This window comes from Chrysochloris asiatica, unplaced genomic scaffold, assembly GCF_000296735.1.
Source record: "Chrysochloris asiatica unplaced genomic scaffold, ChrAsi1.0 scaffold00257, whole genome shotgun sequence".
In the NCBI taxonomy this organism is placed as follows: domain Eukaryota; kingdom Metazoa; phylum Chordata; class Mammalia; order Afrosoricida; family Chrysochloridae; genus Chrysochloris; species Chrysochloris asiatica.
Genome location: NW_006408775.1, coordinates 1856417 through 1873861, shown reverse-complemented (window position 1 = coordinate 1873861; position 17445 = coordinate 1856417). Strand labels below are relative to the sequence as shown.

Genomic DNA, 17445 nt, shown 5'->3' with positions numbered 1-17445 from the left:
GGTCCCCGACATAACCACATTTGTAACCCTCTATACCTTGGGTCCAGCCGTTGTGTGAGGTCCTTAGCAACTTTCTGACTAATGTTTTTCCTGGCTTTATCTGCTACTCCCCCTCCATCTGACATTCCCAGTTAAGTTTGGTAGGTCTAACAGACAGGCCGGGAGCACCATCGCTGGCAAGCTGTGGATTGGGAAGCCTGACAGTTTGAAAGTGTCAGTAGGAACCATACTTCGATTCTGCAGAAATGTTTAAGGATGGGGGGGTCTGCCCTCGGTAACAGGCAAAATGCACGGAGGTCAGGACACTAGTACATTGAATGGCAGTGTGAGGGGGTTGAATAGGGGCGGCCTTGGTCCTGCCATCCCCCCACTGTGTTAAAGGAAGAAGACAGAGCAGGGAACAGTGCAGGGTGGGGGCGGAGATGAGGTACTGCTCTACAGGGAGCAATGTGTTGAAGGTAAGATGGTGATCAGAGTCAGGTATCCAGTGCTAGGAGAATTCTCTCACGGTGGTTCCAATTCTCCGGGACCACCGTTAGAAATCTCAGTTAGTATAATTGTGAGGACTCCCACCAGAACCAGGCTTGTATAAGAGCAGGGTGCGGAATGTCTGAGCTGGCATAGCCTCAGGCTTCTGCCCCGTGTGGACCAGTCAGCATTCGGTAGCATGACTGGAGCAGGGCCAACGTCTGTCTTTAGCTCATCGTTTGAAGATGATCTTCAGGGGGTGTCCTGGAATCGAGTGGGGCTCCCAACAGTCGGATATGGCTGGGTGTGCTTGTTTGACTCCAGTGTGGTCTATCTGTGGAGTGATACCTGTAACCTTAACAGAACTGGGGGTAGCAAGGATTATTGTATGGTGGCCAAGACACATGGGTTGTAGGTTCTCCTGTTTCCGACACTTTACCCAGACTAAATCCCCTGGTTAGAATGAATGTACCCAATTCCCAAGTGGTACAGAAGCCTGATCTAAGACATATTGATTGATTTCTTGTAAGGTACAGCGTAAGCTTATTAAATGGCAGATGAGGCTGCTTTCTCCCATGGCTCTGGGATCCCCTCAGAGATTTCTAAAGGGGGGGAATCTCCCCAACATGATCTCATATGGAGGGTAGCCATTCGGGCCAGGAGTGCATCTGAGCTTGAGAAGGACCAGGGGCAATAACTCTTACCCACGGAGGTTTTTTTTTTTTTTTTAAGTTTTTATTGTGAATTTCGTGGGTTTACATGGGAGTACATCAGCTTCACATTCATCCTATCGTATTTCGTTTCATTGCAATGATTACAGTCTCCTCCATGCATCACCAAATAACCAAAGGATACAACCCACAGGTCCGTCCCCCCTCACCCTGGCTGTCAGCACACAGCCCCTCTCCCTCCCTGAGTCCCGTGTCCCCAGCCACTCCATCTGTCCATGTCGTCATCATCTGTCTCCATGCCTGGCATCACTGCCTCTCTGGATAGGGTCACACTACTCTCCATTCTTCTCACTTGATGGTCCCAGGGCCCTCTGCTCCTGGGCTGCAAAATCAATTACTCTCCTCCTTTTGTCAAAAAACATCTACCTCTACATTTCCAACCCTCACTGTCAGTCCTGATGGCAATTATTCACTATTGGTGTATCATAAGACTCTTATCCCCATTTCCAAGGAGGTTTCTTGACAAAGCTTGCGCAGGGTTGTTTTTGGGGTACGAGTCACGCGTTTAACTTTCCCTGAACTCTGAGGCTGATAAGCCAAGTGTAAGTTCCATTTGATCCAAACAGTGGCTGAAAGGTATTGGAGGATTTTAGCCAGGAAGGCAGGTCCACTGTCACTTCCAGTGGATAATGGGAACCCATATTGAGGTAGGGTCTCTTGTAGCAGCACCCTAGTAACTGCCTGGGCTCTTTCCGTGCGGGTGGGCCTTGCCTCTACCCATCCAGTGTAGGTGCAGCCCTGATGTCTTGGTAACTCTGTAAAGTCGGCTTGTAAGTCCTCGAAAGGGGAGAGGCCTAGATGCTGGATCCCAGGTGGTCGGTGGGGCCCTTGTTTGGGATTCTTTTAAGCACAGGTCACACACCTCTGACATACCGTGTTACACAAGGTGTGGAGTCGGGCCATGTAATAGTAGCTGTTTATGAGTGCAGCCACTTTGTTTTCCCAGCGTGGGTTTGCTCATGTAGCTCCTTGGTTAGTTGGAACGCCTCCTTTTCAGGGACATACACTCACTGGTCAGGGAGGATGTAGGACCCTCTAGAGTCCGCTTGTCTGTTTTCTTGAGTTGCCCACCTTCTTTCAGCTGGGATATAAAGGGGAGGGCCATGATCTGGGTCAGGTGTAGGTTTGGTCACTGGTAGAAGGTGGGTGGTCTCAAGTGGTCTATGTGCTGCTCATTTTGCTGATTCATCAGTGAGATGGTTGCCCCGGGACACAGAATCTTTGTGTATCTGATGCCCTCGGAGGATTGTGATTTCTTCTTTATTTTTGATACTTTTCCCATTTGAATTCAGCAGTCCTCTTTCTGTGTATATTATTCCATGGACATGAACAGTCGTAAAGGCATAACAGGAATCCATGTAGATATTGATTCGTTTTCCATTTTAATGTTCTTATCAGAGCCCAGAGCTACCAATGGCTGGAGAACAGTTCTGATTCTGTAACATCAGTGGGCGTGGTGACAGGATATCCAGCTCTCCTTTTCCCATTTACCAGGTGACTCCTCCCATCTGTGAACAGTGTTAGTCCGACAGGTCTGGCGTGCTTGAGAACATTTTTTCACTTATTTGGTTGCAATCATGACTGGGGGGGCCCAGGGTGGGTTCAGAGTTGATACTGCTTCCAGGGTGATTCTTGGGTTTTCACATAATAGCCCTTGATACTGGACCAGTCGGGTATTAGACAGCCATTTGTGTCCTTGGTTGTTCATGACGGTGAGCACCGAATGTGGTACTCTCACGTGTAGCCCCGTCCCAGTGTTAGTTTGTCAGCTTACTGTATTAGTAGGGTGGTGGCAGCCATCCTGAGGTCAGTGAGTCCAACTGTTTCGATAAATACACTGTAGGTCTCTGCCAGTTCCCTAGGATCTGAGTGAGCACCCCCAGCGCCACTGGTCACTTTTCACACACATACAGACTGAGTGGTTTGGTCACATCCAGAAGGCCGTTGCCGGGGCTTTGGTCAGTGCCTGATTTAAAGTTCCTTTTCTAGACCCTTCAGTACAGAGTATAACGGTCTGGCCTTCTCAGCAAATCCTGGAATCCAGCTTCAGCAAAATCCTGCAGCCCTCAGGAATTCTCGGAGATACCGTCAGGTGGAGGGAGTCTGAACAGAACAGATGACTTGTTTTCTTTCAGAACCTAGGGACCGGCAACCCTTTGATATTATGAATCCCAGGTATTTTACTTTGTGTGGCAAATCTGTGCCTATTTCCACGAGACTTTGTACTGTGTTTCCTCCAGGAGTCGGAGCAGGGCATGAGTGCCTTTCGAGCCGATCTCTTTATTCTCACGAGACAGTAGTAAATCATCGACTTAATGTAGCAGAATGCACTTTAACTGAGTATCAGGAAACCAGGCAAGGTCCGATGGCAGGGGGGTGAGTTTTTGAACCTTGGGGGAAGCCTAGTCCAGGTCAATGAGTTTTGCCTCCCTTCTGGGGGTCCTCCCACTCGAAGGCAAATAGCATCTGGCTGACAGGAGCCAGCTGTAGGTAGAAAAAGGTGTCCTTCAAATCCAGACAGGTGAGCCAGGTGGCCCCTGAGGGAAGCATGCTGAGTAGGGTCTATGGATTGGGGACTGCAGGATGGATTGTTGTTGTTATGTGCCATCGAGTCGTTTTCGACCCATAGCGACCCTGTATAGGGTTTCCGAGGGTGTAAATCTTTACGGGAGTAGAAAGCCTCATCTTTCTCCCGCGGTGCAGCTGGTAGTTTCGAACCGCTGACCTTAAGGTTGGCAGCCCGATTCGTAACCACTACGCTACCAGAGCTCCAGGATGAATAGTGGTGGCTATATTGCATTTATAGCTCCAGGATGGATAGTGGTGGCTATATTGCATTTATAGCTCGGAGGTCTTCAACTGGTCTGTATCCTGCTCCCCCCGAGGCTTCTTTACTGGTAGTAGGTAGGGGTGTGTTCCAAGAGGACTTACATTCTGCTAGTTTCCCTTAAACCGGTGATGTGTTCGGGGATTCCTAGGCAAGCTGCGCGGGGTACAGGGTATTGGTGATTCTTATGGATAGGGCCACGGTTTCAGATCATCTATGACAGGGCTTTGCTTTTTGGCTAGTCCAGGTGGTGACCTTTCTGCCCAGATGGTAGGGCGTGCAGTGAAGAACTCTTGGGGGTTCTGCTCTGGCTCAGACTGAGTGTATAGAGCCCACTCCTTTTCTCTGGACACTATTCAGACTTAGTGTAGCTGGTTCCCTGGGCCCCCAGCTTAGATAGGGGATCTCTTCCTAATAGCGGAACTGAACAGGCAGGCAGCTAGAGGACCTTAGTAACCACCTCGTGTCCACCCAGCTGGCAGCTTCTGGGCTGGCAAAAGGACTGAACAGTTTGGTTACTGGTAACAGTTTGGTTACAATGACGGTGATTGATTCTTCGCTCAGGTGGGCCACTGGGGTTATGACAACTGAGTGATCCGTTCCTGTGTCTAGTGAAAAAGTCATCAGTTGGCTGCCCACAATCGCAGTGACCAGGGGCTCCTGAAGACCTAGGTTGAGGGCGTCTGGTCGGCCTCAGTCAGACTCAGTACCCTTGAGGCAGATGAAAGTTGGGTCGCCGGCGGGGAGAATCAGGGAGTTGGAGGCTGCTCGAGGGGAAGGTCAGGTGGCAGACTTCTTTTTATTGGGACGTTCCTTTTTCCAGTGTTCGGTCTCCTTGCAGTATGTACACTGGTCCCATGCTAGGGAAGCTCAGGGTTTTCGTGCAGGGGTCGGTGGAGGGCATGGCCAGACTTGTTTTGGTGGTGCCTAAAACCATGGCTAGGAGCGAAGCGTGGGTTTTTATTCGCCGGTTCGTTCAATGTTCTTCTCAGTCTCAGCTGTTGTAAACTTACTTTGCTGGCAACTTCTAAGAGGTGGGTGATGCCCAGGCCTGTGAACCCTTGCAGTTTCTGAACTTGACACCGTATGTCAGGGGCTGAGTTTACAGTTAACTGGCTCTCAGGAGCCGAAAGGGGTGTAGATTTGATAAGATTCGCAGAGTCTCTCATAGAAATCTCCTAGTGCTTTTGTATTATTGGGGCGAGTTTGGACATACTGGTGGGCTTTCTTCTTGCAGTCCGTCTACCTTGTAGCAGGGCCGCCCAGTACTGGGTTAGAGCAGTTTGTCCTTCTGGGCCAGGTCAGATTTCTGGGAAGGCTTGTGTTACCCAGACCTCAGGTTCCCGAGGCCCCGGCGGTACCAGCGGTGTTCCTCCATGTTGAAGACAGGGAACAGTAGTTGCGACAATCGTCCCAGGATGGTGTGTCTGGATAAGGGAACTGACCAGTTCAACCAGAGCCTGAGGTTTCTCCGAGAAAGGGGCAGTGTGTGCTTTCCAATTCAAGAGGTCCGTAGAGGAGAAGGGTTGGTAATATAAAGTGGGGGCTGGGGCCAGGGTGGACTGAGCCGTCAGGGGTCACCGACAGAGAAGGGCAGGTTTCCGTAAGGGGAGCTGGAGTGCCTCTGGCTGGGGCTGCGCAGACCCGAGACGGTGAGCACCAGGGCTTTCAGCAGGAATTGGGAGAGGTAGGTAAATGGCCAGTGGCTGGGATGGCGGAGGCGGTGAAGCGGGTTGAGACAGGGGAGGTGGGGAAACAGATGGTGGCGTTAATTCCTGTAGGTTGGATGAGGAGACTGGCTGGTGACTCGGTGGTGCATATGGTGGTGGTATTAGCTCCTCTTCAGGGGGTCCTCAGAACATGGGTTTCTTGGTGGGGAGCAGTAGTCTTGCTTGGGTGACAAACACCTGACTGTCCTTGCTGATATGCGCCTATCCTAGCCCAGGGTGGGGGCTGTTTGCTATTGATAGCCCGGAGTCTGATCCTGGTGTCCAGGCTTTCCGGTGACTATATTCCAGACCGCCTGGGTCAGAAGACGGTTAAGGGTCCCCCTGGGGGACCAATCAACCTGACAGACGGTGCAGAGTTGGCTGGATGTCATTTTGATACCGCACTCTCCCGTGAAGCCCAGTCCAAGATTCTGGTCATACATTCCAGAACAGTGGGTTTTGACTGTTGGTTTCCTATTGTATGAGCGGTGTCTCCTGACTGGTGTAGTGACAAACAGGGGACTTTCTCTTTTTCAGGAGTTCAGTCAGGTGCTCGCCCAGCCGTGTCCTTCGGGAACTTACGTAAGTTTGGGCTAAGGTGTACCCATATAATCCCTGGGCCTGGTCACCTCTCAAGAGAGGGAATCAGTTTCGCCTTACGTTACCACAGAACCTCAGGTTGGAGCCCATTCAGACCCCATAGCCAATGCTGTGAGGCCAAAATCACGCGCGCACAGACACACGCAGGCACACAGAGGCTATTATGTTCCCTCCCACTGGCATTTCTTCTGCCTAACCTTAGGAGGTGGTCAGCTTCATCTTCTGCCCGTTAGGGCAAGCCTGTCTAGAGACTGGATCCCAGGGTCTTACCTGGTCCTGGAAGTTACAAGACTTTTGGTCCGCCTCTCCCGACAAGTCTGGTGGGGTGGTAGGTGCCGCGGGGCCGCTGCTCCCCGGCGAGTAAAGGGGTGGTGGCGCCTACTCGTTTCCCAGGGGGAAGGGCGCCCATTGGCTAGCATCCCAATTCCAAGCTGGTGGTACAAGGGGCCAGCACAGTCGGTTCCCAGTCAGGGAGCCAAATGTTGTAGCAAATCTGGAGGCGCAAGAAAGCAAGCGGCACTCAGAGTGACGGAGGAGAGCAGGTTTTTTTGGCTGGTGACCCAGGCAGGCCTACGGGTCTCTTAAGTCTGGGCCCCGTTTCTCTTTGTTCGTGACTTTTTATACCAGTGTTTTCCAGGGGAGGGAGAGTGAGTAAAGTCTCACAAGGACAGCAGTTAGAGTAGTGGAATTGACAAGCAGATGCCTCAGTCAGTTAGATAAGGATGTACCTAGGGTGTAAGTTTCTTTCTTGCATCTCTTGTTGTTGTTAAGTGCCGTGGAGTTGGTTCCGACCCATAGAGACCCTAAACAGGGTTTCCAAGGCTGTAAATCTTTATGGGAGCAGAAAGCCTCATCTTTCTCCCACGGAGCAGCTAGTAGTTTCGAACTACTGGCCTTGTGGTTCGCAGCCCGATTCATAACCACTACGCTACCAGAGCTCCTTGCATCTCTAGGTTATAAAAATTCCTCCTCCCCTTCCTGCCCTCTTCAGCAGGACCAAAGCTGCACATTTCTGTGCCATTCACTAGCCCGCCCCCTGGCCACAACTGGTACAGGAAGTTGGGCATCCAATGTCAGCACCAGGACACAGCAGTCCGTCCCAAGGAACACAAGAGGTGGTTCTGGCTTCTCCACGCGCACAAGCCCCATAAACCAGTCCCTCATCTGATGCAGGGCCCTGGGAAAGCCCACATCTCCGGCCCCCTCCACACTGCCTTGAATATTCAGACATGAGGCCATATGTGGGTGGAGGCAGACATCCCCTCCCCACCCACCCCCAGTCTGCCCTCCACACTAGGTGAGAACAAATGTACCAGGTTCCAATCTGACAGCACAATTCACACTGACTCTCTCCCAAGGTGCGGGGATCGCACCTTCCGGGGCAAGGATCACAGCTCCTGGGGGTGGCCTGAAGTGTTCCCAAAGGGAATGGGGCATTTCTGCCCCACACTGAAGTCCGCTTTCAGCTGCTCAGCATGACCCTCAGAGATGAGGCCAGTGAGCCCTAGGGCATTCCCACTCTCCAGACCCAGGCCCCACTCCAGGAACTGGTTCAGATGGCATCCGGCCCTGAGGGCTCCTGCAAACCCTTCCCTTCCCCCAGTCACAAACCTGCCAGAACAGGGTCCCTCATCAGATTGGGGCAGGGGCAGGGGCTGATGCTGGGGGCTCGGGCCCGGGGAGCGGGAGCCCTGCCTGCCTTCCTCCACACACGGGGCTGCCCAGGTCCCGCTCCTGGGGCCCGGCCCACATCCCGCACAGCTCCAGAAGTCGCTTCCATGTTGACTGGCAGCGCATAGCAGGAAACGCCAGCTGGTCACGACCAGAGGTCTGAAGGTTGGCTCTGCAGAGGCCATCAAGTCGCAGGGTACTCTACTTTGACACTGCAAAGTCTCAAAGCCATTCTGTCATGGACTGAATTTTGACTCCCCAAAATATGTGTCAACTTGGCTGTGGTTAGGCAGTTCTGTGATGATGCCCCATGCTATGATCCGGTATCACATCCCTCATGGGATTAGGGTAGAATGCAACAGCCTTAATCTGGTCCCAGACCTGATGCAATGCAAGAGAAGCTTCCCTGGGCTGTGGCCTGCATCCGTTAGCTTACAGGAAAGAAGAGACCTGACCACCACCAATGAAGGCCAACTGGTAGCAGAACACACATCCTTTAAACCCAGGGCCCCTGTGCTAGCAACCTCCGAGACCCAGGGGAAGACTGATCCCAAGCTATATGGAGAGCTCTGATGGACACCAGGTCCACAGCTGAGCAAACCATGAACTTGGACTTCTACCCTCCTAGTCTGTGAGAGGGAGTCCTGGTGTGGTGCTGGGGGTTAATGTGCTGGACTGCAAAGTCTGTTTGAACTGCAAGGTTGGTGGTTCAAGCTTACCAGTTGCTCCACAGAAACCCTATACGGTGTCTGTTGTTGTTATGTGCTGTCGAGTCGGTTCTGACCCACAGCAACCCTGTACAGGGTTTCCGAGGCTGTAAATATTTACGGGAGTAGAAAGCCTTATCTCTCTCCCACAGAACAGCTGTGGGACAAAACTGACTCGACTGCACTTAACAACAATCTGTAAGAAAATAAATTTCTGTAAAAACCATCTACTTGTGGTATTTTGTTATAGCAGCTCTAAAGAACAAAGACACACCAAATTGAGACCAGTGAGCCAGCCCTGAGACATCTCCTTCCTGTCCTCCCCCAGGACACTAGCCCAAAGGCCAGAGTAGCTGCCAAATGCCCCTCCCCACCCCTTCATCAAGGAGCTCTGGTAGTGTAGTGGTTATGAATCGGGCTACCAACCTCAAGTTTGAAACTAGCAGCTGCTCCACGGGAGAAAGATGAGGCGTTCTGCTCCTGTAAAGATTTACAGCCTCGGAAACCCTTTTCAGGGTCGCTGTGGGTCGGAACCAACTTGACGGCACTCAACAACAACAACACCCTTCATCAAACCAGGGTCAAAGATCCTTAGAGATCTTCAAAGGCCCCCATGGCCTTAGCAGGTTGGCACTGAGGGCTGGGAGGGGCAAACTAGGACCCCCATACCCCAAAGCAAGGTCCCCAGAGGTCTGTCATCTCTTCTTCAGAAAACATTTCAACTGTTTCTGAAAATGGCTCAAACCAGGAAGCTGGAATGCTAAAGTTCCATAAGAGCCCACCGGATAACACAAAGCTGTTAACATAAAAGCACCTTCAATTAAATTGATGACTGTCGGGAAAAGCCATGCTTCCAAGTTTAATACTTCATAGGCATCCAGAGTATATGACTTTAATTTTTTTTTTTTTTAACAGGGGGCGCTGTCAGCCCTGTCCCCAGCTTCTGGCCAGACTGGAGTCGTCACGCAGTGTTCTTACCTAGCAGGTCAGTGTGGCCCTAGGAACAGGCTCTGAGTTCTGGAAACTTCCCTCAGACGTTGATGACTGTTTGGAGGTTTGTGGAGCTCTTTTTTGCTACCACCTCCTCGCCAATCAACACCATTCCCTGCCTGGACCACCAAGCTCACCCCATCTCCACCAGGCAGGACACTTCATGCCAGCCACAAAAGAGATGACAGCTAGACAGACTGGGCCTGCCGACACCCACGGGGCAGACTCCGCTAGGGCTGGATTGGGTTTTTTCCCTCCAATTCAGAGGTGACGTGTTGAAAGTGCATTTTGACACTCCGGATGGGGCTAGAAGGGCTGGAAAACCTACAGGCAACGTCCACACCATCCATCTGTCTGTCCACCCCGGATCCCTGACTTTCCTGTCTTGCCCACCCCCCACCTAATCTGTCAACAAGTCACCTTCGCCTTTTCCTCTAAGTGTCCCCTTCTCTCTTCCTCATAGTCACCAACTGCTCAGACAATGGCCACCCAGGCTGCCTCCACCTTAGCTCCTTTCATGAATAATTATGGGACACCCCGGGATCCCCAACCAGGACCCCACAGCCTCTCATCTCCCTTGTCCCTTCCTCCCCTCCCATCTTACAACAGGCCCGGGTCTAGGCAGTGCCACCAGCGGAGGCTCCTCTTGTATAGAACCACCACGGTTTGGGACCGCACGAACCCACGCTCCGCCCGGTCCTCTCCCTCCTAGTCTCCTCTGCCCTGCAGATTTCCATGGCCGGCTGGCAGGCCCCCGGCCGACTCTTCTGGAAGACCCAGGACGGGATTCTCTCCGGCCGCCGACCGCCCAGAGCAGTCGGAGCGCCCACACCAGTGCGCAAGCGCAATGAGGGGGCGGGGAGTCGGCTGCATTAACCCCTCCCGCGCCGGCTCGCCCGAGGCCCCGTGGCCGGGCCTCTGGGCCGCAGTGAACCGTCCACTTACCCGCAGAAGTCGCGCAACCAGTCCTGGAACGCCCAGAAATCAGTCCAGAGTGGGATAAGAAGTAGACACCGACGCCGCACTCCCTACAAACGGCCATAGCTCTTTAACACACCTCCCGCCCGCGCCCATTGGCTGTAGCCTTGTGCGTCATCGCTGTGCGCCTTCCCGCTCCTAAACTCTGACGACAGAGCGGCGCCAGCTTCGGCGGCTGAGAGAGCGGGAGTCAGTGGCGTCGGCGGGAACATGTAAGTTGGCAAAATCCGACCCCATCCGAGTTTGGCGGGCTCCAAGCCTGGCCCGGAGGAGCGTATCGTAGACCCGGGCAGCTTCTCAGCCTGCGATGATGGCCACGGCCCGGCTTCGCGGACTCCTTGAAGACTATGAGCTGGGGTGGGCGGAGTGGGAGGTGCCGAGGCCGCGGCCCGGAAGTTGTCGGAAGCGCAGCGAACGGAAGGGCTTCGAGACTCCAGTAGGAGCGTGGCCTCGGCTCGCCGGCCCTGTCCTGGGAGAGCCCAAGGCCTGGGTCCAATGGGAATTGTGAGTGGACGTGGTCGAGGGGTGGAGAGGCCCAGAGGCCCGGGCTAGGGGCCGGTGGGAGCGAAGCGGCTTTTCGAGTTTCTCTCGGGGTCTTTCAAACATACCTTCCCTCCCCGAATGTTGACCGGTCTCCGTGCACCGTTCTTGGTGCGCGGCGGGGGGCTGAGACTGCCCGGCCCCCTACCACAGAGCTCAGTTTGATGGGTTACACTGGAAGGGAGGCTTCCGTAGTGATAAGGGTCAAGAGAGGAGACCGTGAACCGGGCTCCTCTATCTGATTTCTAGCATGAATTGTGCCTAAAATGTTTTTGTGTTTTTTTAAATGGGAAAAAGTGCTTTGAAGATGAGCGCTGACACCCGCATTCCCCCCGCTGGAACTGAACTAATTGTTATCTCCTCTCTCTGACTGTTTGACGCACACCTTTCCGGAGGATGGGGGAGGTGCCCGAGGTCCTGACCTGTTACCTGAGCTCGTGTGAACAGAGAACCTCCACCTTTGCGCTCTAGCCTTCGGCTTCGCCCAACAAAGCGTTCACTCCCGGCCTCTGGTTCTTACTTCCTAGTGTTTAAAAATAACTGAACTGGCGGTGCTTGGCTTTGGTTTCTACACCATGCACTGGGGGGAGGGGGACAGGCGTGTGTAGGGGGTGGGGGGTGTACACGTTTGCTCTGTCCGGTGCGGTGATGCCTACATGTGGCTTTGGAGCCCTTGAAATATAAGTTAGTCCGAATAGCAATGTTGAAATACCCATCTGATTGCAAAGGCTTAGTATGAAAGAATGCATTTTCCTTGTTTTTTTCTATTGATTCGTATCAAAGAGGCAGTAGAGATTTTGAAGAAGGCAGCTCATTTTTATCAGTGCATTTGTGCTTTTTGACACTTGGCAGGCAGAAACATTTGCCTTACACCGGGGCTTCATTCTGCTCCTGTTGTACAGACCTATGGGTCTGAAGGTGGCCTGCTGAGCTGTCACAGGGAAGAAAAGCTCCGAACGTAGACAAACAGCCTTCCTTAGAATAATGTTGTTGTTAAGCGCCGGTGAGTAGGTTCCAACCCATAGCGACCCTGTATAGGGTTTCCGAGGAGCAGCTGGTAAGCTTGAACCGCCAACCTTGTAGTTCAAATGGCTTTGCAGTCTGACGCATTAACCCACAGCGCCATCCCAGTACTCCTTGTAATAGTAGCTAACGTTTATTGAGACTTCCCATTGTGTGCCAAGTCTCTAGTGTGGATTAATTCAATTGATGCCCCTTGTAATCCTCTGAGGTGGAAACTGTAGTTGTTAGATGAAATTCTTGAGGCTCAGAAAGATTACTTATTCCAAGGTCACACAGTATAGCTCTGAGTTAAAGCCAGGTCGAATCCAGACTCTGGAATGAATATCTGCACTAATTGCTCAGTAGCACTGGCCTGCCTGCTGGGCCTCTCTAGTGCCTTCATATTTTAAGGCAAAAGTTTCTCCATCAAGAAGCTGTGGAGCTGATGCTCTGTCCACTTCTCTCATTTGACTCCAAAGCCAGGTGTTTTCTTTCTTGGGCTAGAGCACTTGTTCTTGCAGCATCCCTGGGAGGGGCACGCACATACGTGTGAACACAGGATCTAGGTGCTATGCTGGGTCCAGATGACTTGCAGGGGATTGAGAAAGGGGAGGATGAAGTTGGGGCTGCTCCTCTGAGGTCTTTGTTTACAGGTCCAACAAATTGTACAAAACTTCATGGAACTAAGAGGCAACCAGCCCTAAGTAATAAGGGCACATGGCTAATGGGTACTTGGTTTCTTGTATGTATTGTTAACGCCTCATTTGTTGGGCGTGTACTGTAGTCCAAAACAAAAAATGACCAAACCCAATGCCATCGAGTCAATTCGGACTGCACTCTGCTGACCCTTTTGCACGTGGTTCCTAAGTTTAAGACAGCTGCCGTAGCTGCTCCGTCTTTATTCTACCTAGCCATCCAGCACCCTCAGTTTGTCTTGCATTGAGGAGATTGCAGCCTTCAGTACACTGCTCCCTAAGTTCATGTGCATCTCCAATGGTTCTGTTTCAAATACTGTTGTTTTGTGCTAATAGGTCATTTTATCAGTTTGGGTTTGAGAACTAAATGCTCTGCTGCCGGTACTAGTTACTTTGAGATTCTTTTTGCAGCTAGTTATATTGTGTGCCGTACATCATAAAAGAAGCCACAGCCATAAAACTACAGCTCTGATAACACGAGAAGGACCACCCTTTTAGGCTTTGCTCTGATCTACGTGCAAATATGCAACATTTAAGGGACTAGTGGGTTCGTCGTTGAATGTATAAGTGAAAAAAACGGGTATTGTGCAACCTGTAATGACCGTGACTGTACTGCCTACATCATCGTTTCCTTAGGGAGGCCAAGGTGCCCCTTCGTGTGCCGCCGCCACCTTCTCATGTGTTCTGCTGTGTACTGCCTTGCCGATGCGTTCACTCTCAATCCTTTTATCTTGTTATTAGGCTGCTCTTTGGCGTAAATTGCCATCGATTAGGGATCGTTTCTCAGACTCGAGTTAGAAGTGAGAGTTCAGATAAGTGAGGCCGCCATTGCTGCTTTGACCACCTCAGAAGGAAGGGGAGAATGGATGTATCAGGAGTGAAAAAGAAGAGCTTGCTAGGAGTCAAAGAAAATAATAAAAGGCCCAGCACTAGGTAATCCTGCCCGATTTTTCCAGTGCTACTTTGGGGGTGCACACTGCTAGGGACCTTGAGGAAGGGGATGATTGAAAATGTGCATTCCTGGGACTGCCCGGGGTTCTTTGTAGCCCCTCCAATCCCCTCTCGGGTTGTCCTGTTGTTTCAGTGTTCAGAGTAGGGTGCCGTCTCACACTTTCCCTCACCACCCAGGGCTCCTTCTCCGACCAAGCGCAAAGACCGCTCCGACGAGAAGTCCAAGGATCGCTCCAAAGACAAGGGGGCCGTCAAGGAGTCGAGCGAGAAGGACCGAGGCAGGGACAAAGCACGAAAGAGGCGCAGCGCATCCAGTGCCAGCAGCAGCACCAGGTGGGCCGGGCTGGCCTCTGGCCCTCTGGGAGACAGGCTCAGCTGTTTGTTCTGTGCAGTTGATTCAGCACCCTGGTTGCTTGCTCTAGCCTTGAACCTGTGTGCCTTCGTCCTCATTTGATCCCACCCAAGTCCCTCAGCACCCACCTTCTTCAACTGGGCTGGTGGCGCTGAAGCTGCCAGTTCGTCCTGAGCCTTTGCTCAGGCAAGGAATGCCTTAAGGGGCAGAGTTGGGCGTGTCTCCCCTTCCTCGCCCACTGTGGAAAGAGACTCTCTTTCCGGGAGGTGTGCCAGGGAGGGATGCAGATCCCAGAGGACCCCCGTGACCCCCTCCACTTCCCCCAGGTCTCGCTCTAGCTCCACCTCTAGCTCCGGCTCCACCTCCAGCTCCGGCTCCAGCAGCGGCTCCAGCTCCTCGTCAGCGTCTAGCCGCTCGGGCAGCTCCAGCACATCCCGTAGCTCCAGCTCCAGCAGCTCCTCGGGCTCTCCAAGCCCCTCTCGGCGCAGACACGACAATCGGCGCCGCTCCCGCTCCAAGTGAGTTGTAGGGAGCACTCGTCCCAAAGCTGCCTTTCAGCAGTTAGTGTCCCCGCTGGAAAGGGATATCGGGACCTTCTTGCTTGATGAAAACAAACTCTTTCTGGGTCTTCCCTGCCCATTAGATCCAAACCACCCAAAAGAGATGAAAAGGAGCGGAAGAGGCGGAGTCCTTCCCCCAAACCCACCAAAGTGCACATTGGGCGACTCACCAGGAACGTAACCAAGGTGAGAAGCCACGTACCCATTGTACCCATTGCACAGGCGATGCGGGTCCAGTCTGCGGCCTCGGCTTCCCACAGGGAGAACTGAGCATGTCCTCCTGCCATGAAGTCCACTCAGACTCAACATCCTTTGTGTCTGGAAGGTAGTAGTAGTGCTCCAGCAGCATTTGCCCTGCCTCTCTCCCTCCAGGACCACATCATGGAGATCTTCTCCACCTATGGGAAGATTAAAATGATTGACATGCCTGTGGAGAGGATGCACCCCCACCTGTCCAAAGGTTACGCCTACGTGGAGTTTGAGAATCCTGACGAGGCTGAGAAGGCGCTCAAACACATGGATGGAGGTGAGAGACCCTGAGAGCCATTTTCAACCCAGCTGCCTGTCACACCACCCTGAGCTCTCAGCATTCGAACTCTTACACTCAGTGGGTGACTGTTTACCCACAACAGGTCTCAGAACGCATTCTTCTTGGGAGAAAATCTAATAGAAAGTATTAGCAATTACAATTGTTTTGAGTCTGTTACAGCTTAAAGATCAAGTGAGAATTTTATAATCTATTTTTAGGAATATAATAAATGAAAGATTTGACTTTTTATGCTGGAATATTTTCTTTAATCCTTCTGAGTCATAAATTATTTGTAAACATTTCAGCTTTTTGGGGGTGGTTATCTATTGTGAACTGAGGGTCCTGGTGTGGTGCTGTAGGATACACACTAGACTGCTAACCACAAAGTCAGCAGCTCAGACCCACCAGCCGCTCTTCAGGACCCCTACACAAGGTTATTATGAGTCAGAACCAACTCATGGGTGCTTAACCACACTCAGAATAAAGCGAAGGTTTACAGAGCATAGACTCGGTTTTATAGTCAACAGTTCATACACATGTTGCTTCTTCTGATTGATCGCTTATCCCACTTTGACACTCGAACACGTCACCCAGAAGTAGGCGCAGAGAGCAGGTAGGACCTTCCTGAAAGGTGACAAGAAAATCATACCTGTTGTTTGTAGTTGGTGCCATGACACGCCTGGTTCATTGGACAGGGCATTGTGCAGGGCCACCTTAGGCCGAGTGTCCCTAAGTTCAGACTTGATCACATGCCTGGCTTCTCCTGCAGCAGACTCTATGCCTGGCCTCTGCTCAGTGCTCTAGACACAGGCTGCCTGTGGTGGGGGCCCTTCCTACCTGGCTGCACCCTGCAGTAGGAGGCTTCCGTTGGCTACAATCTGGCTCTTTCTCCACAGGGCAAATCGACGGCCAGGAGATCACTGCCACAGCTGTGCTGGCGCCCTGGCCAAGACCACCTCCCCGGCGATTCAGCCCTCCCAGGAGGATGCTGCCACCACCCCCCATGTGGCGCCGGTCACCCCCACGGATGAGGAGACGGTAGGTCGGTTCTTGAACCCCTGAGGGGCCAGCGGGAGTGTGCTGAGGTCAGCTTCCCACTCTGATGCTGCCCAGAGCTCCTGGAGAAAGCAGCCTCCTCAACTCTAGCTCTGTTCCCTTTGGGAAAGGGGGGAGGGCAGTTACCAGAGCTGATGGCAGAAGATGGGGTCCTATCTGTGTGGTACTTCCAGGAGACTTCCTGATCCTCTGCTGCCTGCTAGGGTGGATGTTGGGTGGCAGAGGCCAGCGCTAGGGAAGTCGTCTGAGGTGGGACCCTCAAACATCTGTAAGCAGCAACACTGGGGTCTGGTACTAGGTGTTTTCTCTCTCGTGTCTGACTCAACATCACTCCCCACAGGTCTCGCTCTCCAAGACGCAGGTCCCCTGTGCGCAGGCGTTCCCGGTCCCCTGGTCGCCGTCGGCACCGGAGCCGTTCTAGCTCCAACTCCTCCCGATAAAAGCCGGCTGCAGAGCCCCCCGGGTCCCTGTAACTTATGTCCCATTCAAGCATGTTCTGTCACTTCTAGCCGGAAGGAGGGTGGATAGGAGAGGGATTCCTGGACTGGGGGGCCGGCTTCTGAGCCTGACTGCAGATGTGCTAGTGGGCCAGGGCTGGACCTGTGAGGCTGCGAGGGTTTCCGAGAGAGCTGGTTCTACAGCCGCACCGGCAGGAAGACAGCAAGCACGGCCTGGGAGCCTTCGTGAATGGGTGTTCCCATGCCACCACGTGTCATATCAGACTTGTTCCTGGGTCCCCCAGGCCTCCCAGCAGAGCCCTCTCCCCGTTCGCTGTGGGTGGCGCCTTCCTCTGTGTGCTCAGGCCGTACACCCTCGAAACCCCAGTGAACATGCTGAGAGCTGGCGCCAGGGGACATACAAGCCCTCTGCCCGTCCCCCTCCCCACTGTGGTCTTTTCAGGTTAAACCGGCACCATGTACATTGCTCTTCTGACTAAAGTTGTACAGTCAGGATTATAAAATTTGTTTTGAGTTTTTGTAACTTTGTAGCATTTTAGATGACGTTGTGTTTGTACCTTGTGTAGAATGGAAGCATTGTATTGAATAAACCTAGGATTAGAATGCAGCCCTGTGGTTTCA

At 52.6% G+C, this 17445-nt stretch overlaps 1 protein-coding gene across 1 annotated transcript; it reads left to right on the top strand.

The window, feature by feature from the left end:
• Nucleotides 1-10855: 10855 nt before the first annotated feature.
• Nucleotides 10856-16806, top strand: RNPS1 (RNA binding protein S1, serine-rich domain). Its single transcript, XM_006873879.1, has 7 exons — nt 10856-10893; nt 14047-14202; nt 14548-14739; nt 14865-14967; nt 15154-15307; nt 16207-16348; nt 16707-16806. Coding segments are annotated over exons 1-7 (849 nt in total). The 5' UTR covers nt 10856-10891.
• The last annotated feature ends 639 nt before the right edge of the window (nt 16807-17445 follow it).